General features: G+C 36.5%; 1 protein-coding gene across 4 annotated transcripts in view; it reads right to left on the reverse strand.

Annotated features, from left to right (window-relative positions):
* Nucleotides 1–23,938, reverse strand: part of Cc2d2a (Coiled-coil and C2 domain containing 2A) — a 518,960-nt gene that overhangs the window by 39,781 nt on the left and 455,241 nt on the right. For all 4 annotated transcript variants that reach the window (XM_090401677.1, XM_090401676.1, XM_090401674.1 and 1 more), the window contains exon 34: nucleotides 14,212–14,463. In XM_090401677.1, the coding sequence (XP_090257803.1) occupies nucleotides 14,212–14,463 (252 nt within the window). The remainder of the gene's footprint in view (nucleotides 1–14,211; nucleotides 14,464–23,938) is intronic.

Raw genomic sequence — 23,938 nt, forward strand, 5'->3', positions numbered from 1 at the left:
TTACAGAACCTTCATGTTGAATACCTGTAACAACCTATGTACCTATAGTTCATCAAGAAGATCACAGGGAAATGGCAGCGCCTTTGACCAGTATTGTTTAAGTCTCAGCTTTGTCCAAAGAGCATGGAATAGTTCCATTACCTAAAGGAAGTTCCAAGAGAGCAAATTAGTGATCAATCAGAATCTCAGAAGTGGAGAATTTGGGTAAGGGAAAAATTGAAGAATATGTACATTGGAATAGGATACTATATTGGGGAGGCTGCAAGATTTTGTGAGAGGTAGATCATGACTCAATAACTTATATCCTATGCAAGTATTGAGTCATATATCCTATACAGACTGATTCAAAATTTATGCTAATTATGAAGATTTTTAATTGCACCCCCTTCTGCTCTTGGAACTGAATTATAAATAAGTACTCTATGACAAGGAAAATAGATCAAATGAGTTGTCATTAGAAGATATAAAGAAGGTAAATGAAGATGATCTAGGCCCAGAGATTTTTGAAGACAGATAGAAATGGCCATTAAAGAACTAAAATGTGGAAAGGCAGAAGAAATAGATGAAACCAAAATACCTGCAGAATTCCTGAAACAACTTCAGAAGAAAGGAATTGAAGAAATAACCAAAATAATAATTTTAATTTATAACAATGGAGCGAAAAATTTTATGATCTTAATATTTATACCTATACCAAAGAAAAAGTAATGCAGTGAACTGCAAGGATTTTAGAACAATAAGCCTCATTTTCCATACATCAAAAATACTTATGAGAAGTCTAACATAGAGAACTGCATCTAAGGTGGAAGAATTTCTTGCAGAAGATCGGTTTGGTTTCAGAAAGGGTAGGGGAACAAGAGATGCGATTGGACTGTTAAGAATAATAAGTGAAAGAAGTCTGGAACTGGGATAAGATGGTGGAAGTAATGGAAAAGATTGGTATAGATTGGAAAGACAGAAGGCTAATTATTTCACTATATATGGGACAAACTGCCATGGTGCCACATATATATATATATATATATATATATATATATATATATATATATATGGGACAACAGAACCAGGTATCATCAGACGAGGCTTTTCTTTGTCATTTTGTTTAACATGTATTCCGAAGCAATATTAAAAGAAGCACTGGAGAATTCGGAAGAAGGAATAAAGATTGGAGGTAGACAGATATTTGCAATAAGATATGCAGATGACAAGGCATTATTATCAAATACTGAAACAGGACTACATCTGTTGAACAGATTACTGGAGCCCTGTATCAATTATGGAATGAAAATTAACATAAGAAAAACAAAGGTAATGAAAGTAGCAAGGAAAGAGGCAAATATGGATATCAGAATAAGCGGGGAAGAATTGAATCAAGTAAAGACATTTAAATATCGTGATTAGCAGTGATGAAAGATGTAAAAGTGACATAAAAGCAAGAATAGCGATGGGAAGAGATGCCTTTAATAGAAAATGGGATTTATTTAGAAGTAAAATGGACAGAAACCTAAAGAAAAGATTAATAAAATGTTATGTGTGGAGTGTTGCCCTCTGTTCAGCTGAAACTTGGACAATGAAGAAAGAAGAAATTAGGATTTTGGAAAGCTATGAGATGTGCATTTGGAGAAGGATGGAAAAAATCAAATGGACATAAAATAACTAATGAAGAGGTCTTAAAAAGAGTAGAAGAAGAAAGAAGTCTGTTAAAGAGGATAAAAAGAAGAAATGGAAACTGGATCGGACATATTCTGAGAGGAAATGGAATCATCAGCGATGCCATAGAAGATAAAATAGACAGAAAAAGACCCAGAGGAAGAGTAAGGAAAACAATGCTGATGATATGCTGAATGGAGATGGGTACACAACCTTGAAAGAGAATGTTCAGAACAGAAGAGAGTTTAAGGAAAGTTTTTGCTAGTAAGAGAAGAATGTTAGATCTTGAATGGGGACTGTTTCAACAAAAAGTCATTTATTCAAGATTTAACAAGAAACAAAGTTCTGAGCTAGAAATGCTTGCACTATTAGTTAAGTAAGAAAAATATAAAAGAAAACTGTTACAATTACCTTAGAAAGAAGTAAAGTCGAGGAGAAAATTGTGTGTCTAAATAGAATTATATTGTTAAAATTATTGATGTCTAAATTATACTGTGTAAGAATGTAAATCTAAGTGCAAACAAAGGTTCAAAGGTTGCTAGCTAGCTGCCTACGATGACGTAATGGCACAACGGAAGCATTCGTGGAAGGCGAGCTGAACTCACATTCGGTGAAATGAGCACTCTTCAAGGAGCAGAAGTGTGATGCCCCCGTTTTTTTTCTGTTCCTGTTTTCTCGTGTGAACAAGCAGAGTGCTGACCGATCGACGCCGCCGGAAGTAATCTCCTTCCCGGTTGCTAGCTGAAGGAGTCAGGCATGCTATACGTGAGCTGACGGCAGACACCAACTAGGACCATCGGTAAAAGTTTACGATGCAAAACAATGGAATAAGTTCCACAAAAAGGACGATATCGATGATGACTGAGATGACGATATCGATCCAGTAGACGAGCGTGTATATGGCAAAGTGCAAGGAATGGCGATTTGTGTCAATCAGCATAAACTCCACGTGAATGCGACTCGATAAAGCAGAAAACATCTGACCACAAAGGACGAATGAAAAGAAACACGATATCCTCTCGGGACAGTGGTAATGTACAGTAAATTCCTTATTTCTTGTAATGATTAGTATTGGGACAAAGAGAGAAGAATGGATTTCTAATTGAGAAGAAAGAGAACTTTTAAGTGACTTTAGTGCTCAGTAACACATTAATCTGATTCACTTTCAGAGTAGTCTGAAAGCCTGAGAGTATGCAGCACTTAGTTGGGTGTGAATTGACCTTTGTTAGCAAGTTTTACTTAGAATTTTGAATTACTGTTTTATGATGAATATGTGCCTATTTAATCTAGAGATGTAAAGTTAGAGCATTTTGATAATTAATGTGTTTCTTATAGCTCAGCTAATGAATTAGAATTCAGATATGACATACCTTGATATGTAAAAGTTTATTGTATGAAATTTGGATAATTAATAAACATGTTTTTCTATGTAAGTTTGAGTTTGTCTGAGCATGAGATTGAAATTACCACTCGCTAAAGTTCGAACCTGTGAATAAGGAGAAATTAAAGAAAGTTTAGGCCATGACTGCAATGTTGAAGTTTCTATAGGCACTTAATACTTTAATAAGATTAGGTAATACTTAAACTCTTGGAAGGTTTCTTTGTACAAGAACTCTTCTGAACTAGGACTCTGGCTGGTGCAGCTAAAATAAATAAATTCTGTCAGAGTTCCGAATAAAGAAGCAGCCTCAGAGAGATAGGTTAGAGATTTCAGGCTTAGTTGGTACGACAAGGATTTAAGATAGAAAATTAACAAAAAAGTGACGCTATACGCAAAGACAAAGAAAGAGGAGATATAACAAGAACCTGCTCATTTGCAGAATACTTAAGAAGAAGAAGACTAATTTTCTACTGGTTTAAAAATTTTCACAGACAGTATTCAAAATCTATTACTTTGTTTTACCATTTTGACCAAAGAAATAAGGCAATGATATTGTTGTATCTGTTGAAGCAAGTACTTCTAAGTCTGGACTACTTCATTTTTTGCTAAAATTATTCAAAACTTTTAGAGAATACTATGCTATATTTTTCTATAAAAACTTTGTTTACATGAATGCAAAAAAACATTAAAAAAAAATGTAGTCTCCCCTCCCCCTTAAATTCCAAATATTACTATAGTAATCTAGGGAGGGGGGGGGGTTACACACCTATTTCAAATAATTTATTTTCAAAACTGTTCACACAACAATTATTACAAATGTAAATCACTTCAGGATCATACGCATACATTTTGATATAAACTAGCAGTAAAAGTATTTTTAAAATGTGCAGTGATTTCTTCTTTGTACTGCAAGAAAATACCAGCTCATCATAAGAAGAAAAAGAGTTAGTATTTTCTTTCTTATTAAGTGCTATTTACAATGTTTTTTCCTTGTTTTTTCAAAAGAAAATGCACATGATTATTTTCTTGCCATTTTTTCCAACTCAACATCATGAATATAAGAATGACATTAACTGTAGCAGAGTTGCAGTCTTTATGACCAATTGGTTTAGAAGAATGAACTGTGTTAAACATTTTGGTTGTTTTCAAGAGATATATTCACTTTGGATGATGTGTTACTGAAAATATTGTGAAAATTATTTTCACACTAATTACCAAACTTTGGTTAAAAAACAACTATTTTAAAATATTCTGAAAAAAAAAATGACATCAAGCAACATTTATTGAAATAAATATGGTTTGAACGTTAATTTTTTTTTCTTGCACTATTTCGTATATCGGAACAGTGCAAGAAATATGCATGTCATGTCATTATGCTTACAGATTTAGATACAGCATTGTTGTTTGTGAACAACTTTCTCCTTTTATGAACAAAAAAACTAATAACTAAAAACTAATAACACTCCACAATAATATAACAATAATATTATTGTTATTTGTGGAGTGCTCATTTCAATAATAATAGTTTCTTAACCATTGTAAAATATATGGTGAAATTATGTGAGACGTCTTATGTGCAATTGATTTAATTTTTGTTTGTTCTGAAGTATTCCAATCACAACTCCTCCACACACCTCTTCCCTATTTGCCACAACTGCTCACAGTAACTAAATTATAAATATCTACTTTATCATTTTGTATTTCATACCTTTCTCGCAGTTTGCATTTCAAATTTCAATATCCAAAAACTATAACCTCATTTTACCTGTCAAGAAATGAAATAATTATTCGCTTATCTATATCCATGCTATTTCTCAATTTGATTATTCCAACCACTACCTTCATTTCTTTCTTGGTCTCAGGACTGAGTTGATCAGGGAATACTGATCAGCTAAAATTATTGTAATAGGTAATCTATATTAACAAACTGATTACTTGTTATTGTCTGTACTTGCAGTTATCTTTATTTCAATAAGTTAGATGTAAAAGTTAATTGGGGGGGAGGGAGTTACCAGGAAGTGAATTTAGACATCAAAGGCAAAATACGATTTTAATTCCATTGTGAAAAAATTTGTAAATGAAATTTCAATGCACACACTTATACATATTTTGAAGCATAACTATAGAGAAAGTATCACTATTTCAGAATTGCAGTATAATAGCTAAACATAAAAATATATAAGAATTTACATAAGAAGTTCCCAGAATGTTCAATTTGTAATGAGCAATTCGGGAAACCATGAAAGTTGAAGAGGAAAGAACGTGTAGATGATGTTAATTATACAAATATATGTTTCTTGATATGATTGAAGATTTTTGTATCATTCTCTATAAAGCATAATCATAAAAGTGCAAGCCTTCATGCAATCTGTGAAGTATTCTTCAAACTATTATTATAAATAAAGAAAATATAAAAATAAACAAAACTTTATTTGGAACATGTGGACCCTTTTTTTTAAAAAAAAAAAAATAGGATTTTCATTAATTTATAAACTATTTTACAAAAATAATTATCTTGAGTGAAGTTTTTCCAGAACAAATAAAATGTCAACTAAGCAATTAGATACAATTAGCACAAAAATTTAATAATGACATACTGCCATTTTTTTGGATTTTGCAAAGGCACTTGACAGGGTGCCACATGCTTGCAACATGTGGCGGGTGAGAGAAGGGGGGAGTGCATATACGTGCAAAATGTAGGCAATGGGAGGAATTCAATGCATTAGATATTTCAATAACCAACCTAGTTTCATCTGGGACGGGAAATGAATACCAGAAGTAGTGTGATAGGAGAGAATGAAGAGCAAAATATGAATGAGGAAATAAGAGTCGAGAGTGTGGAAGGCTTGAATGACTGTGAAGTTTTTGGAGATAGTCTTGATTGGGAGAATGAATGGTGAGTAAGAGTGACTAACTCTTACTCGCCATTGCAGAGAGGGATAGATGAGCTGAAAGAGGAGGTGGAATGTCTTGTGAACAAGATGAGAAGTATGAAAGATTAGGAGAATGGAAGAGATGAATGCAAGGCGAATCAGAGTAGGAGTGAAAGAGAGTTTTGGGAATGATAGAAGAGGATAGAATGGAAACAGCAGGGGAGAGGGAATGAGAGAGAGAGAGGTATGGGAATGCTAGAAGAGGAGAAAATAGAAATGGTAGAAGAGAGGGAGTGAGAGAGAGTTATGGGAATGATAGAGGGGAGAATGAGAACAGTCAGAGAGAGGAAATGAGACGAATGTGAGGGAGTGCTGGAACCAGGGATAGAGTGAAGCCAGGACAGCAGGTAAGTAGGGAAACACAGAGAGAAAGGTTTAGAGAAGAGAGAGTGAGGGATGCAGGTGAGCAATCAAGGAACAGAGTGGTAAGAGGTGTAACCTATGGAGACTTGATGATCTCTGGTGTGCAAGATAGGATGTCAGAGGTGTGTTTGCCTGGAGAGACGATAGAAAATGTGGCTATGGCAATTAAGAGGGGGGTGAAAGGCTGGATGAAATGATTGTGATGGTGGGCACGATTGACTTGAGAGGCAATGTAAATTGGGCGGCAAGAGATCTGAGATTCTTGCTTGAAGTTGTGCAAAAGAAAATGCAGAGAGGGAAGATTGTATGTGTGTTGCCCAGGTAGAGCTCAGCAGAAGAGCAGTAATACTGAATAGCATAATAGCCAGAATGTGTCAGAGGAGAGGATTGGAATAGGATGCTTGGAGGGCATTTGAAGACAGAAGGAAACTGTACGCAGGAGACTGCTTGCATTTGAAGGACGAAGGCATATGGAGAGATTGCTGTTTTCTGAACAAGTCAGTGTGTCAATGCAGGGAAACTAGAATTCCTAGGGTGGATGGTAGCAGGGGTGGCCTCTTGTGGGAATGGGTGCTTGGGGGAAGGGGGATGACATCAGGTAACACTGAGTCCAGTGGGGTCGAGAGGGGACAACGATAGATATAGAAGCAGTGACATTTTTATGCTTTATTCTAATGCCAGGAGTATCCGAAATAAAGGAGATGAATTGGTGGCACTGATAGCATCAGCCTGGCCAAAGATGATTGGGATCTCTAAGATGTGGCTGATGGAGGATGAGGATGATATAATAACAGGAATTGAAGTGGCAGAGTACAGCATTTTTCAGCAGGATAGGAAAGGAAAATGTGGTGGAGTACTGCTTATGATAAGTGATGACTTATGTCCTCTAAGAGTGGAGGCTTTGGAAGGCAGTGACACTAATTGTTTTGAAAGCATATGGTGTGAGGTAGAAGTGGCCAAGACAGGATATTTAGTGGGATGTTGCTACAAACTAGGGAGCAGGAGATGTTTAGGCAGTTGAGCTTTGCAAGTGCAAGAAGAATGATTGTTATGGGAGTTTTTAAGTACAGCAGTATAAACTGGAAAGAGGAAAATGCATGTAGTAATAAGGGGATGGAATTTCTAGAATTCTTGAGGGACAAATGTCTTAAGCAACATGTAATAGAGGGAACAAGAGGTTCAAGAGTTTTGGATTTGGTCATAGTGTCAGAAGAGCTGATAATAAGTGAGATGCCATCTCTCCCACCAGTTGGAGAGAGTGACCATGTGATTTTGACTTGGAAGATGAATAGATATGCAGGTGTATCAAAGAAAAGGGAATGTATGTGGAATTATAAGGCAGGTGATTATAATAGTCTTAGGTATCAACTAGGGGCAGTTGCATGGAAGGCAGAATTGGAAGGCCAGGATATCATTAGTGCTTGGGAAATTGTGAAGGAATATTTGTTAGCAGTGATAGTAAGCTGTATTCCACAAGTGAAGAAAAGGACACAATTTGGAGTAGAGTGGATGACAAACAATATTAAACACGAACTGCAGTTGAAAAGAGATTATGAGAGAGATATAAGGAGAAGGGTGGAGGGCAGATATATTAAGAATATAAGATGCAGACCAGGAGAGCGACCAGTATGGTGAGAAAGAAAAAACTGGAATATGAGAAGAGATTAGCACTAAGATCCAAAGAAAATCCTAGGGAATTTTTAGCTACGTGGCCAGTAGGAGAGAAATGACTGTGGAAGAATGACACTGCGGGATAAAAATGGGATTAGAGTGACTGATGCAGAGGAAGGATATAGTGGAGTTGTTCAATGAGCACTTTATTGGAGTATTTCATCCTGGAGAAATAGGTTTTAATACTAGAGGAATAGGGCAGGTTCAGGGTTTTAGAGGTGCAAGAGGAGACTGTGTTCCAAATACTGAGTGCTATGGGACTGGATGGTATTTCACCACGGGTTTTGAGAGAATGTGCTAAAGAACTGACAGCTCCGTTGACCTGACTCTTCAATAAAAATCTGGCTGTGGGAAAGGTACCCAAGGAATGGAAGGAAAGTAAGATAGTGCTGCTGCACAAGGGTGGTATCAGACTGGAAGTGTCTAATTATAGGCCAGTTTGTATGTCATCAGTAGTTGTTAAGGTCTTGGAGAAATTAGTGAAGGACAGATGAAGGTAATGTTACCTGTGAGAATCAACATGGATTTGTTAAGGGGATGCTCTTGCTTTAGTAATATGATTGCCTTTTATAATAAAGTGACAAGAGTAGTTGATGAGGGAAAGGCATATACTACCATTTTTTTGGATTTTGCAAAGGCATTTGACAGGGTGCCACATGATAAGCTGATATTTAAGTTGCAGCACATGGGTTTAAATGTCAGGTTAGTTAAATGGATTCAGGATTGGCTGTCTGATAGGTATCAGAGAGTTGTGTATGGGTGGGGCAATATCAAGGAAGCATAATGTTACAAGTGGGATTCCACAGGGCTCAGTACTGGGACCTGTATTGTTCAACCTTTATATCAATGGCTTGCAAGGAGATATTCAGTTGTTTGCAGATGATGTGAAGCTGGTATGGGTTATCAGTAATAGTGCAGATGTGGCAGCCCTGCAAGAGGATTTGAATAAACTAGACAGATGGGCAAATGAATGGATGTGTCGATTTAATGCAGCAAAATGTAAAGGTTTGAAGTTTGGGATCCATCGATGGGAGGAGCTATACTGGAGGAAGTAGGGGAGACAAGAGACCCTGAATTTCGGTGCATATTCTTTGCAATATGCACCGAAATTCAGGGTGCATATTGCAAAGATGGTGAAGGACGTTGACCTACAGAGATAAGAGTTATCATTCCGTTATATAAGACCCGGATCAGACCATACTTAGACTATTGTTCTCAGATTTGGTCCCCAGGATTTAAAGGGGATAAATTAACTGTGGAAAGGGTACAGAGGCAGATAATAAAGATGGTTTCAGGACTGAAACCATCTTTGTTATCTGAAACCTCATAACAATGTCAGTTACGAGGTTCGACTGAGGGAATGTGGACTGCAGAGTTTGGTGGATAGAAGAAGGAGAAGTGATATAATCGAGACCTTTAAACTGTTGAGAGGCAGTTACAGGGTAGACTTTGGGGAGTTCTTTCACTTGGTGGAACGGCGGGAAGGAGTGATGACAAGGGGCTAATTCCTGGAAGTTATGAAAGGAACCTGTGAGCAAGAGAGTGAGGAGTGGTTTCTTTGTGTGGAGGGTGGTTGAACCATGGAATACATTGCCTGAGTGGTAAGAGCAAGAACAGTCAATGAGTTCAAGGAGTGGTATGATAAACTTTGTGTTTCCAAAAACGACCTCTCATGATGAGTCTTTTGACTCCATAAAGGCCTGGATAATAATAATAATGACATTGCTTCTTCTAGGCAATATGGTCGAGGATATATTTTATTTATTTTAATTTTTTATTAAAATAAATTATTAAAACAATATTATTTATTTTCCTGAACTCAATGGTGTTACAAGACTCATCCTGGGAGGTCAAGACTAGTGCACACAAGGTCTCATCATACCACTCCTTAAAATCATCCACTGTCTGCATGTTCATATCCGTCTTCAACCAGGGATAGACTTTTGTCCTTGTTCCTTTCCATTCATTCTGCCATATGAAAAATCTCCTCAGTGTTAACACAATAATTCAAAATTCAAAAGCTTAAATGTCTTGATCATATTTCCCCCTTTGCCTAATATCTACCAAACTCTGCAGTAGGCGTGCCCTCAGTCTATCCTCATAACTGATGTTGTACAGTCCTCTCATTTTTGTTATCCATTTCTGCACCCTTTCCAAAGTTACTTCACTCCCTTTCAAATCCTGATGACCAGATCTAAATACAGAAATCTGGATGTGGTCAAGATCCTTTGCTTCCTCCACTTCTTCCAGTATAACTCCACCAAGTGAGCATGAAATCCCTTCTGCAGGTCCCAAATTTTAAAACTTTACATTTCGTTACATTAAACTGACATCCCCATGTCTTTGCCCACCCTTCCAGCTTATTCAAATCCTCCTGAAGAGCCAAAACATTAGCACTATTAATAATAACCCTCACAAGCTTGACATTATCTGCAAACAACTGAACATCTTCCTATAATTCTGTGACAATATCATTAACATAAAGATTGACCAGCAATGGTCTCAGGACTGAACCCTGTGGAACTCAACTTGTAACTTTCCAACTCAATGATACTGCTCCTTCATATACAACTCTTTGATATCTATCACAGAAAATCACCAATCCAATCCACTAACCTGATATCCAAACCAACATGATGCAACTTAAAAATCAACTTGTCATGTGGCAAATGTCAAATGCCATGGAAAAATCCAAAAAAAAAAAATTTAAAAAAATGATAGTGTATGCCTTACCCTCATCCACTGCTCGTTACTCTATTGTAAAAGGCAACCAGATTACTAAAACAAAAGTGCCCTTTAACAAATCCATGCTGGCTTGCATAAATAATAATAATATCCTCATCTGTTCAATTCCATATTACTTTGATTACCTTGATGGACCCGTGTTTCACTCAGGATTTCTCCATGAGTGCAGGTCACAAAGATGCCTCCAACGATCTCGATCTTGAGCCTCTCTCTTCCATGTTATACCCATAGATTTCACTAGTGGATCTTCCCATCTTGTAGGTGGTCTTCCTGGTTTTCTCTTTATTCTTGGTTGCCAGTTGAGTATTCTATATGTCCATCTGTTATCCCTGAGTCTGTCTATGTGACCTGCCCATCTCATCTTACTTTCATATACTGCAGTTACCACATCTTTTATGCCTGATCTCTTTCTTAGTTCCGTGTTTCTAACATGTTCCAATCTGCTGATGTTACAAATCCTGCGTTCTATTGCACACTGAGTTATTCTGAGAGTCTCTTTTTCTTTTCTTGTCATGTTCCATGTTTCTGATCCATATGTGAGTGATGGTAGAATATCACTATTAAATAGTTTTGCTATTATTATTAGAATATCACTATTAAAGAGAAACAATCTTTCCTTTCTACTAGTACTTTTCTTTTTTTAACAACTTGCATCACTCGTTGCATATCAGTCTTTGCGTGCTTACCTCGCCCTCTCATATTTAAAATATGAGTATAAAAGGATTTCTTATTTTGTCCTGGCATTAAAAACTATAATTATGTGATAAATAAAATAATTTGTAGGTATTTATTTAGACTATCTAATATAATTACGATTCCAGTTATCCAATATATAGCAAGAAACTATTTTATATTTGTACCACACTGATGGAACTGTAATCAGGAAATTGATAAAGCCCAGGATATGGGGGATGTTGGCAGATAGTTGAAGTGTATGCAACATACCTGAGGCTAAAATAGCTGATAAGGCCCATATGGACTACTGTGATCTAGTCACCTGGGTTCTTTGGGATTGAAGAAGAGGTGGAGAGGATCCAGAGTATAGAATGCTTCTTATGAGGATAGGGTGAAGATTGTGAGTTGTAGTTGACTGATAGCAGAAAAAGGGATGATATGATAGACATACAAATTACTGAAAGGTTAGATTTTGTCTTGGAGAATGGCAAAGAGTAGAATAAGTTGCCAGTCTGTTGTAGATACCATGTTATCGATTGAGTTCAAAAGCTAAGTATGACAGATATTGTGTAAATGTTGGTTAGTGATTGGCATAATATTTTGGGTCTCCTTCAACGAGTATGGACCTAATGAAGTTGTTCATGGAATAATAATAATAATAATTCAAGAGTATAACATCATCTGCATAAAGGAAAGAGCTGAGATTAACATCTTCAGTTTTGATATCAGGCCTGATGACACCTCCAAGGAGTCTGAAGAAGACTCATCGCGTGAGGACACCTACTATGCAACTGTCTCCACCACTACACCGAACCTCTACTACCAATCATCTACATCAATGCCATCTACCACCCACCACCACCACAACTAGTATTTTTCGTTTGTAAATTGCATGTGTTCTAAAGGGCCAATGTCTATATGCAACAATTTAGGAGCCAGTCATCTTAAGACCTAATTAATACCTGCTTTCTCTCTGCCCCCCCCCCCAAACATAGAAGGCATTAATTAGGACTTTAGTCTTTGTGTTGTCTGTTGCAATTGTTTAAACTAGTCCCATTTGTTATACCAGATTGTTGTTTCGAGTACTGTAACAAAATGTTTCTGTGCTCTGAAAATGCTGGATATATCAGCAATAAATTAATAAATAGTTATTATTTTCTTATCAGTCAGTTTTCATTAATACTGTTAAAAATAAATTAGCAAAGCAAACAAATTTATAGAATAACCAAGTGAAAAAAAAACTTTCAAAAAAAAAACATCTATCTCTAATGCAGAGTATTTTAGTAATAAGGTGCAACACCTTTTGGTACGTGTATATTGTAAATATGACTTCTGCATTACTTCAACTTTGGTATCACTACTGGGTCTAGCTCTCACTGATGAGACCTCAATAAAGATCAAAACCAGTCTGGGTAGTGGCCCTTCCCATAATGCATAGCATAATACATGTCCGTAAGGATATATGTGCGCTGCATTATGGGATACTAAGGCGATTGATGTGAAGTCATTAGCCTCTATTGATGTTGTCATGTATTTCTTTGTCAGTTCCTAAGCACCATTTATTTCCTTCCTGCTCAACTCATCATTCCATGGTATAACTCTAAGCTATCTACTAAGCTTGTCATAATCACTACCACATATATACTTTCCTCACAGAAGGTCTTCTTATAAGTCATATGGCTAGCCATAACCTATGTGATCACCCTCACCAACTGAAAGGAAGTGCGAAATTTCACTCAACAATTACACTCTATGATGAAATAAGATTTAAAACTATCGATCCTCACATGCATTCCTTTACATACTGCCTGAGATAGTTCTCTCAAGAACTTGAGAAATTCATTTTCCAGATTCCAAATGCTCTCTTCATTCCAATCTATACTGCCATAATTAAATTACCCATAATAACATCATTCCCTTGTTTACTAACTCAAGTTGCTTATACATTTCTTCACCATCTCCTTTCACATTTTGAAAGGAAGTGGTGAATTATCTTGCTCATTCTACCTCCTAGACAGCAAATCTTATGGACTTTCTCATTAACCAATCCTCTAACAGTGGAATCTCCATACACTGTATTCTCGAATCATTTGACACCTCTTTTACCCTTTTTCTTTCATTCTATTCTTTTGCACACTTTCATTTGTTTCCATTAAATGTCTAATATCACTCTGCATACTTCTCATTTAATTTTTCATTTTGAACAACTTTCTTCAGATCTTGCATTCCAGAAATTTCACTTTGTCGCTCCTGTAGTCTTGCTACCTCTCATTCAGCTGCACCTTACTTCTCGTCATTCTGTTTCATCATTCACAATTCCTTTCACTCCCATATCCCTTACTTTTGCTTCTTCATTCTTGCATTATTTTACTCCCTCAGTCTCATTAACTTTTGTGCATTTCTTATGTTTATGCCAACTTTCATTCATTTAGTCTGTTTTGCATTCATTAACTTGTAGTCTAACAAAATATTGCAAAAATTCAATTAAAAAAAAAGTGAGTAACAAATCCATAATGTCAATATTTGCACAGATGCACTAAGTTATCAAAAATAAACAATAGTTTTCTAAAATGCAAGCGGTATTGCCAATTATTACACAAAATGGCACTTATCTTTTTTGGAGCCCTTCGCGAACATTCATGCAATATTCACAAAATTTGACACTGATAACATCCAGAACACATTGGAGAATATAAGTTATTCTATTTTATAAAATGTATTGACATTATACTTATTGTACAAGTATAAAATGCACATATAACAGAATATGATATATATTCTAAGTCTACTTACATTATCTGGTCCAACCAGACATCCAACCCTTTGTAATGGGTTATAACTATCTTTGACATCAAAATGATTTCCTGTCGCAGCATTCCAAACAAACATCTGGCCATCTTTTTCTTGAGTTAAAACATAAGCAGTTGGTCCTTCAGGGATACCTGCTCCAAGTAACAGCATTGCATTTTTTTCAAGATAGAGAAAAAAATTGCAGAGTAAAATTGCATGTTCTTCTTCATTGCCTGCCAATATCTGTAGGAATTGCTAATTAATGAGAGAGAGAGAGAATGTAATGACAGATAAATATTGTAATTAGTACAGCATTTGCTTATTCATATCAGTTCTGAAATTGTCGTAGATTGAATGAAATAAATGTTTAATTTCAACCAGATCAAATAAGTCTCCTATTTAAATTTTAAAACATAATCACTCATTTAATATACTATGATCCCAGGGCTCAATAATTTTAAAGGTAAAAAAAAAATACTATTAATTTCCTTATTTACAAATTTCTTATACATCTTCCGGAAATGTTCTTTTTTGACTGTGCATAATCTCCCTTTGCATTAATCTTTGTTAATTAAAAAAAAAGTACAAAAACCTTCCATCATATCACCTCTTTACTGCCTATGCACCAAACATGGAAACTTACATTTTGTCAACCTCTCTCTCTCTGTAATCACAGTCCTGACAATGCTTTAATTACTCATCTTTGAACCATCTTCAACTTTCTCATTACAGTGGACACTAGCCAGGTGACCAAATTTGCACAAATAGTTTAAGGCATATTTTATTAAGGCTTTGACAGTGACAGCATTGTGCTGGAGTCTGTCAGTCAGCATCTCCAAATCTTGATAACCCATTTTTATCAATGCAATACACAGCCTCACACTTCTGTATCATGAAATGCAAAATCTTGAACTTGAAAACATTAAAATAGCAACCACACACAAAGTCAAAGCATTATTCCATATACAATTCTACATTAATGAGAAAAATTAATATCTTCTGTCAATTTATGTGAAGTATCATTAACAAATAAGTTGTGAATAGTTAAGGGTTTGTGAACAGATTCATGTTACAAAATAGGATGAATCTGTTCCAGCCAGAAGAATGCATGCAGTTTCAGGCATAATTTGGCCTTGTAAATTGCATATCTAATTGTAAGATTAGGCTAGGTTGTAATTTATTATGTCTATACACAAATGTCAGGTGCATCAGAAACAAAGGGGTTGAGTTCATTGCTTTATTGAATACATTGTGGCCTAAGATTGTTGGCATTAGTGAAACCTGGTTATCAGAATCAGATATGGTAACTGGGATTGAGTCTAGTGGGCATACTATTTTTAGGAGACAGAAGAGATGGGAGAGGAGTAGTAGTAGTACTACTAATGATATCAGATGACTTAAGTCCACTTAGGGTAGAAACACAAGAAAACAATGATGGCAACAATGTCCCATGTAGCAGTGCATTTGATTCTATCTGGTGTGAGGTGGATAGGAGGCTGACAAAATGAAATATATGGTAGGGTGTTGCTACAGACTTGGCGACTCAGTTGCAGGGGATGAAGAAATGCATCACCAATTTAGTCTTATGGGTACTAAATGAGTGATCATTATAGGTGTCTTTAATTTTCCAAACATTAATTGGGTAGATAAGAAAGAAGAGGAATTTATTGAATTGTTGCAAGACAACTTTCTCAAACAGTGTTTGAGAAAGTTGTCTCAGTCAAAGAATGTTAGATTTGCTCATAGCATTAGAAGGGGGGTCTCTGTTAAGAATATAACTATTTTACCACCAGTTGGTGATAGCGATCATGCTGTGCTTTTCTTGGGAAGTATTTAATTGTATTGTTGCTCCGATTAGAACAGGTTACATGTTGAACTAAAAAGCTGGAAATTATGATAGACTTTGGAGAATGCTATCTCTGGTCCCATGGTATCAGTTACTGAATAGGAAAAATGTCAGCAATGCATGAGAATCTTTGCAAAAGTGCTTAAATGAGGCGGTATCTGAATGTATCCCTAGTATTCAAAGAATAAATAGGTTGGGAATGAAATGGATGTGTAACCTTATTAAGCAAGAGATTCACAAGAAGAAGGTGATGTGGAAAGAATATCCTGAGAATAAGAGTGAGAGGAGTTATGAAATATATAAAGCTCAGGCCAGAAAAGTTGCAAGTATTGTGCAGAAAGTAAATCGGAGTATAAAAAGAAATTGGCCATGCAAGCTAAAGGCAATTCAAAAGCATTTTATCGTTATGCCACAAGCAAAAGAAAGAATAATTTGTGAAAGAATAACTATTAAATGCAGAATGTACTCGAGTGTCAGAAGATAGCGAGTGTGCACTCGCTAAGATATATCAATCAGGTGTATGCAACATGGTGCACGGTGCTACTGCTACATTGTATGAAGAGTTAGAGGTTAGTGAAAATGAGGTTGAAGAGCTATTGCATTAACCTGGATAAGAATTTTTCAATAGGGGCAGATGGAATATCAGCTCGTTTTGCTAAAGGAATGTTCAACAGAATTGGCCAGGCCTTTCACATGTTTGTATAACTTGAGTCTCAGCTCAGGCATGATGCAAAAACTGATGTCTAACTACCAACTTATCAGTATTTCTGGTGTGGTAGTGAAGATTTTAGATTAGTTAGTAAGAACTTGATACAGAAATAGGTAGACAAACAGGCTATACTCTGCAAGGAGGAGCATGGGTTTACAAAACGAAGGTCATGTTTTAGCAATTTGCTCATATTTTATAACAATGTTATAGCCGAGTTAGACAAAGGGAATGAATACACTATGATAATGTTGAATTTTTCTAAGGCATTTGATAGGATACCACATCAAAGGCTGTTGCATGAACTGGAGAATATAGGATTGGAATATAAACTCTTGATTTGGATCAAGGGATGATTGACAGAGAGATATCAAAAATCAAAAAGAGGTATACAGTGGTTGTCAGATTTAAGGGGACCAATAGTGTACCTCAGAGTTCTGTCCTTGGGTCATTATTGTTCAATCTATACATTAACGACATCAGGGTATCTAACATCAGACGTGCAACTGTTTCCTGATGATGTGAAGATAGGCAGGGCAATCAGGAATGCTATTGATATTCAGCATTAGAAAATGATTTGAAGAGGCTGGAAATTTGGGCAAACAAAGATGGCTGTCAGTTTACTGTTGGTAAGTGTAAAGGTATGCACTTTGGCGTGATGAGATTTCACATAGCAAAACTTGCAAGTTTTTAATTTCTTCTATTTGTGTTTTATATTCTGGTTACTCTTATCTCGAAGGTGATACAATTCGGAAAACTTAACGTCTGCATTCTGCTTTTCTCTCTGCTGCTGCTTCCATTTACTGCTTTTTTTTATTGCTATTATTTTAATATTGTGTCTGAATGTCTCCTACTTTGCATTGATTTGCTTCTGCTAATTTCGATGTTGAACCTTGATATCTAAGGATAAGGAAGTCATTTTGCCTCTTTATAAGGCTTTGATAAGACCACATCTGGATTATTGTGCATAGATTGGGTCTCCCAGATTCCAAGGAGATAAAGAAGCTGTAGAAAGGGTGCAAAGAAGAGTTACAAAGATTATATCTGGATTATGGGATCTAGATTATGAGGATTACAAACTCTGGTTAACAGGAGAAAGAGGGATGATATGATAGCAGTCTATAAACTTTTGAATGGGTGTTATAGGATATCATCTGAACTTTTTTTTGTTACGTGGAAGGTGGGGAGAGAACACCCTGGCATCCATAGAAGTTAAATTTGTTCAGTCAAGAAAGGCAGCAAGAACTAGGATTTTCTCTCACAGAGCAGTGAGTGAGTGGAATAGTTTGCCTTTAGAGATAGTAAGTGTATCTAGTGTGAATGAATTTAAGGGAAGGTATGACAGCTGGTTTGAGTGATTTATAGCCTCCCTCGATGAATCCTTGACTTCCTGGAAGGCTCAGATAATAATACGCTGGACTCACAGCTTAAGCTGTCAGTTAGTTTTGTATGATGATACAATGAGTCCCTTTTATGGGAAGGTACAGCCCCATCTCAATCCCCCCCCCCCCCCCAATTTTATCTGGGCTCGGGCATGCCATACCTGATGAATCAGGCCTATAGCTGGGTCAGTATTCCTGACTGTAATCCGTGTGTTCACGTGGACCGGTTTGTCTGCTTGCAGGATGAAAACCCCCAGATTAACTGGCAAGAAAAAACCCTGCTGTCCATGCCCAAGACCAGCTAACTTGGCTATGACTGAAGAAGATCCTTAAGCTCTTCACGTCGTCGACAGGAATCGAACCTAGGATACTCCTTCCCCAGGCATATGGTTGCGAAGCACATAACCACTAGGCTAACCGTGCAGACAAGCTTAAGCTGTAATTCCAACCAACCAACCAACCTGAGAACAGAATCCTGTGCATGCCATTGGGTTCCATTGTGATGAGAAAAAACATCCCTTTTCTAGGATGTTGACTTCTTATACATAACTTACTGATGTGTTTTAGGCTGCCAGTTTCCTATCTATCTGATATATCATCCATCTATCACCGTATATAAGTCTGCCTTTATTCAGCACATTTATTACTTTTTTTTTTCATAAAATACAAACAGACTGCTAGAGCAAGATCTACTTTTTTTTTTTTATCCATGTTGTCCACCAAAGAGAATTCTATGCCTGTCAACCCAGCCATTTGTATTTTAGCCCAACAAGCTTATCCAGTATTTTAAACACAATTGCAGATTATATGATTCCTACTTACAAATGGTTGTAACCCTTTAGTACCATAAATGAGCTATGGTTTTTTTCTATTTTATTTATTTTTTACATAGTCTGGAAACCCTGCTCTAGAGACCAAACATGGGAAGCTACTTCAGGTCTCTAATAAGCCAAGTGGTAGTCTCACACTAGGTAATGAAACTCATCTCCCACTTAGACAATCACAAACATCCATGCCTGTGGCAGGATTTGAACCCGCAACCTGTTGGTTAGAAAGCAGATACACTAACCATTCATTCACCACTATTGTGTAAAATGCACGTGTTCTAAGATTATTTTCCCTGTTTCACAGGAAGGCAAACTAGTTCTTGAAAAAAAAAGTTCTTGAAAAAAAAAGAAAGAGCCAGCCTGGTTGGCTGAGTGGTTAGCATATCTGCTTTCCAGCCAAAAAGGCTGTTGGTTCAAATCCTGCATTGGGCATGGATGTTTGCGATTGTTTGTGGAAATACTAATGGTGGTGGGGAAGTAGATGGTATTGGTGTAGTTGCGGTGGAGACAGAGTTGTAGAGCCTTCCCTCGATTCAGTCTTTGGACTCCCTGGAGGTGTCACATAATAATAATAAAGGCCAAAATCTGATTTTTGTAAGTAGAATAATCTTGTATATGATTGCATATTTTGTTATGGTATTCCGTTTGATTATCATGATAGAGTTACCTTTGTCTGCTTCATCTATAACATAGGTTCCCAAAGTGGGTGGTACTGCCCCTCCCCGCCAGTGGGCGCTGAAGCCTTCTAGGGGAACTATAGTGGGATCAGAAGCATTTGGGGTGCATTCAGGTGATCTAGGGGTCGGTGGCTCTTTATAGAAGAAATTAATAATATATATTTAACAATTAATTATTTTCGTGATTTTGTGATTAGATAATCATTTAAAATTTAAATATTGCATTTTAATTCATCTTATGCCCATCTTACACGATCGATTTTTTTTATCAATTTTCTATTTCAATTATTTAATCATTTGAAAATTTACCATGTCAGATAGAAATAGATGTCAATTTTCTATGTCAGTGAGAAAATAGAGCATGTATATATGTGTGTATAATAGGTTATGTTTACATTAGCAAATATATTCGTTATATTTCATTTCAAAATAAACATAAAATATATAAAACCACTTTTCTAATTGATTTGTACAAAAATAAACCCAATTTGATATAATTTAATATTACGAGTAAAAATAATAATGGCAAGAAAGAAATAAAATCGTAAATTTTAGTTAGCCTAGTTAGTACTAACTTATATTGCTAACTAGAGGGAAAAAACAAAGCAAATATTATTCAAAATTTATTATACTGTTTTCTGTGATTATGTTTTGTAGGTTTGTTGTTTATATCTTGTGTAATTATTTTATTTATAATTATTCGGACAATGTCGTGGTCGGATGAACAAAATGCGCTTGCGTGCAAAATAAAAAATTGAACGTGTCATACAGGATATTTTAACTTCTATTTTTTATATACTTAAAAAATTTATTCATTTTTTGCTATTGTAAAAATTGATCGTGCCATACAGGCTATGGCACGAATAAGATTCTTACTAATGTAATGCAATCTCCTAATATGTATTCCGAATTTCATATTTAAACCATTGTATGAAACTTCACATTAATTTGTTATATTTGCTTTGTATTTTTACTTTATAAATTAGAAACAAACAATTTTGTAATATATTTAATGGTGTTTTAATTATTACAATAAGATTCTTACTAATGCAATGCAATCTCTTATTTGTATTCCACATTTTCATATTTAAACCATTGTATGAAACTGTGCATAATGTTATTCGAGCATACATTTTAGAATCTTTACATATGGGCTACGTTTCACCAAAATCGGTATAGCAATAACTGTGTTTCAAGATGAAGCACATATTGGCCACTTCTTTTTAAAAATTTAACGGCATAAGCAGTAATGCATCATTAGTTGCTATTTATGTCAAAAATATCAAACGGCTTGAATGCGGAAAACTGTTATAATGGGGGAGTGTTACAAAATTTATGTCTTGCAAAGTGGGCGGAGGCCCGAAAAAGTATGGGAACCTATGATCTATAGCAATATTTTTTGCTATTGCATAGCTCTTTTAAGGCAATGATTTCTTTTAGTGAAATATTGCTTTTAGAAGGTTATAATTTGGTTAGGATATTATCTACACCCAAATAAATGTTACCGGCTATAACTGGAAGCAAGTTGCATATTCCATGTTCAATGGATGCCATTATTTCCACTTTTTGAACTTTTTTTTTTTTTATGTTGGGCCCATATACGAGAGGTTGGCTGGTCAACCTATAGTACATTAGTACCATATATTGGTAGTGGGTTGGGAAAGGAGAAACTTGTTTACATTTGATTTAAAAGCCTGTATGTCGTATTCCTTGGGAAATATGTCAGGGGGAAGACTATTCCACAGTACTGCAGTAGCAGGGATGAAGGAGGTGGAAAGGAAACTTGTTCTGTGGGTTTCAAGGTGTACTGTGAAAGGATGTTGAGCAGCAGCTGTAAGTTGAAAGTTTATATTTCACTTGGTTAGAGTATAATAAATTTAGTTTAATCCTTTATCCAAGTGTGAGCAAACAACAAAGTTTGCACCTGAAAGTATCTTCAGGACTGGGGTAAGGTGGTACAACACCTGGAGTACCACCTTACCCCAGTCCTGAAGATACTTTCAGGCGCAAACTTTGTTGTTTGCTCCCACTTGGATAAAGGATTAAACTAAATTTATTATAAGCAGCTGTAAGTGTTTCAATGGGCTTAGTACAGAGTGGGGGAATTATTGATGCTATTTCAGATGAACATTTCCCATGGAAATATTTATAGAATATACAAGTCGCAGAGACCAAGCATCTATGTGAAAGTGAGGGGAACTAGTTGGTGAGAGATGGGTCATTTATCAGTCTAATTGCTCTCCTCTGTATTGAGTCAAGCATTTTGAGGGAGCTTTTAGGAGCCCAACTCCAAATGTGAGAGCAGTATTCAATAGCTGGGCGGATTTTTGATTTGTATAATGTTAACAGCTGTTTAGAGGTGAAGTAGCATCTTGAGCGAAAGAGAAAACTTATTTTTTTTGGAAGCTGAGGATGCAATGGTTGTGATGTGTTTATGCCAGGAGAGTCTTGATGTCAGGGTAATTCCGAGAAGAGAAATCTCATCTTGTCTGGGAATTTGAGTGTTATCAAAAACAAAGCTGGGGTAAAATGGTTCTTTTTTGTGAGAAATAAGACAGAACTGGGTTTTACTAGCGCTGAAGTTTACGAGGTTATCTGAGCCCCATTGCAGGATGGCTTGGAGATCAGAATTAAGGGCAGTGGTGGTTGATGTTCTGTGGATCGAAGTGAGTTGTGTAGAGTAGGGTTTGTCAAATGAGAGGGAGGAATGTAATGTTCTGTCATCTTCAAAACTGTGTATTGGGTTAGAGGTCATTGATATATAGAAGGAAGAGGGTCGGTGAGAGAACTGAACCTTGTGAGACCCCAGCATTAGTTGGATGGTGAGAGGATAGGGAACCATCTACCATCACACATAGTGTTCGTCCAGATCCAGACAGGAAGCTGGCAATCCATCTGCAGAAGTCCTGAGACAGTCCAAATGATGGGAGTTTGCTTAGTAAGCCTTTGTGCCAGACCCGGTCAAAAGCTTTAGAGATATCAAGTGCAACTACTTGGGATTCGGCGAATTTCTCCATGGCATTTGTCCAGCGATGGGTGATGTATGAGAGTAGATCTCCTGTTGATTGGTTTCGATGGAATCCGTACTGGTAGTCGCTTAATAGTTGGGTACCTTCGAGGTAGAGTAGGAGTTGAGAGTTTATGGTTTTCTCCATCACTTTAAATAGAAATGAAGTGAGTGAGATAGGGCGGTAGTTAGATGGTAATGATTTATCTCCCTTTTTTGGAATGGGTTGAATGTGGGCCAGTTTCCAGGCTTTGGGATATATATACCAGTGGAGTAAGAGAGTGTGTATAGATGGCATTGGATAGGAGTGAGTTCTGTTGTGCAGACCTTCAGGGCAATTGCCATCAGGGCCAGGAGACTTATTTGTGTCTGATTTAGACAACAGTTTATGATATCTTTTGCAAAAGGATACAGGGGGCATTGCATGTTAGGCAGTTGGAATGACTGCAGGGCATTTCCCATTGTCAGTTATGTGTGCATTGGAGGCAAAGTGTGAGGCCAGGAGGTTAGCTTTTTCTATGGGTGATGTTGCAATTGAGTCATCTGGGTATGATAGAGGTGGGAGTAGTGTAGGCAAGAGACCAAAAGTCATGGCTGCCATTTGGACAGGCTGCAAGCTTCCTGCTTTTGCCAGTTCAAATTCTGTTTTAGAAGCATTGATAAGTTTCTTGCATCTGTTACGGGCTTCAGTATAGGTGTTGAAGGAGGATGGGATTCGTGATTTGAGCCAGTTATGGTATGCCTGATTTTTCATTTGTACCGCATTGGTACATCTTTTGGAGAACTAGGGTTTAGTTTGGGGATAGCAGTTCAGAGTAGTGTGGGGAATGTATGTATGTTTTCATGCCAGTGGAGATTGCTTTTGGTGATACATTCGGTGCATATGTTTGGACTGGAAGACTGGAAACAATAATCCAACCATGGGAATGAAGGTAGTAGTCTCGGAGGCTGTCCCATTTGGCACTGTTATAATGCCAAACTACTCTTGTGTGGGAGTGACTGTGTAAGCGTTGTTGCATGGGAGAGGAGCACTAGGTTGTGGTCAGAATTACCCAGGGGGACTCACTACATTCACTACATATTTGGAGGGGTCATTTCATTAGAACTTGCCTAGACATAACAGCAAAGTTATGAACTTGACTTTAAATGAGTTGAACAACATGTGTTAAGGCTACCAATGGTAAATTTACAACAATCCAATCCTGATATAATTGCAGATGTCCATAGTATTATGATGCTGGAGGATTTCAAATTTCTTCTGGTATCAGCTTTTTGAATTCCTTGT

This window comes from Typopeltis vanoorti, chromosome 12 (assembly GCF_054136105.1).
Source record: "Typopeltis vanoorti isolate ZY-2024b chromosome 12, IOZ_Tvanoo_1.0, whole genome shotgun sequence".
NCBI lineage: Eukaryota > Metazoa > Arthropoda > Arachnida > Uropygi > Thelyphonidae > Typopeltis > Typopeltis vanoorti.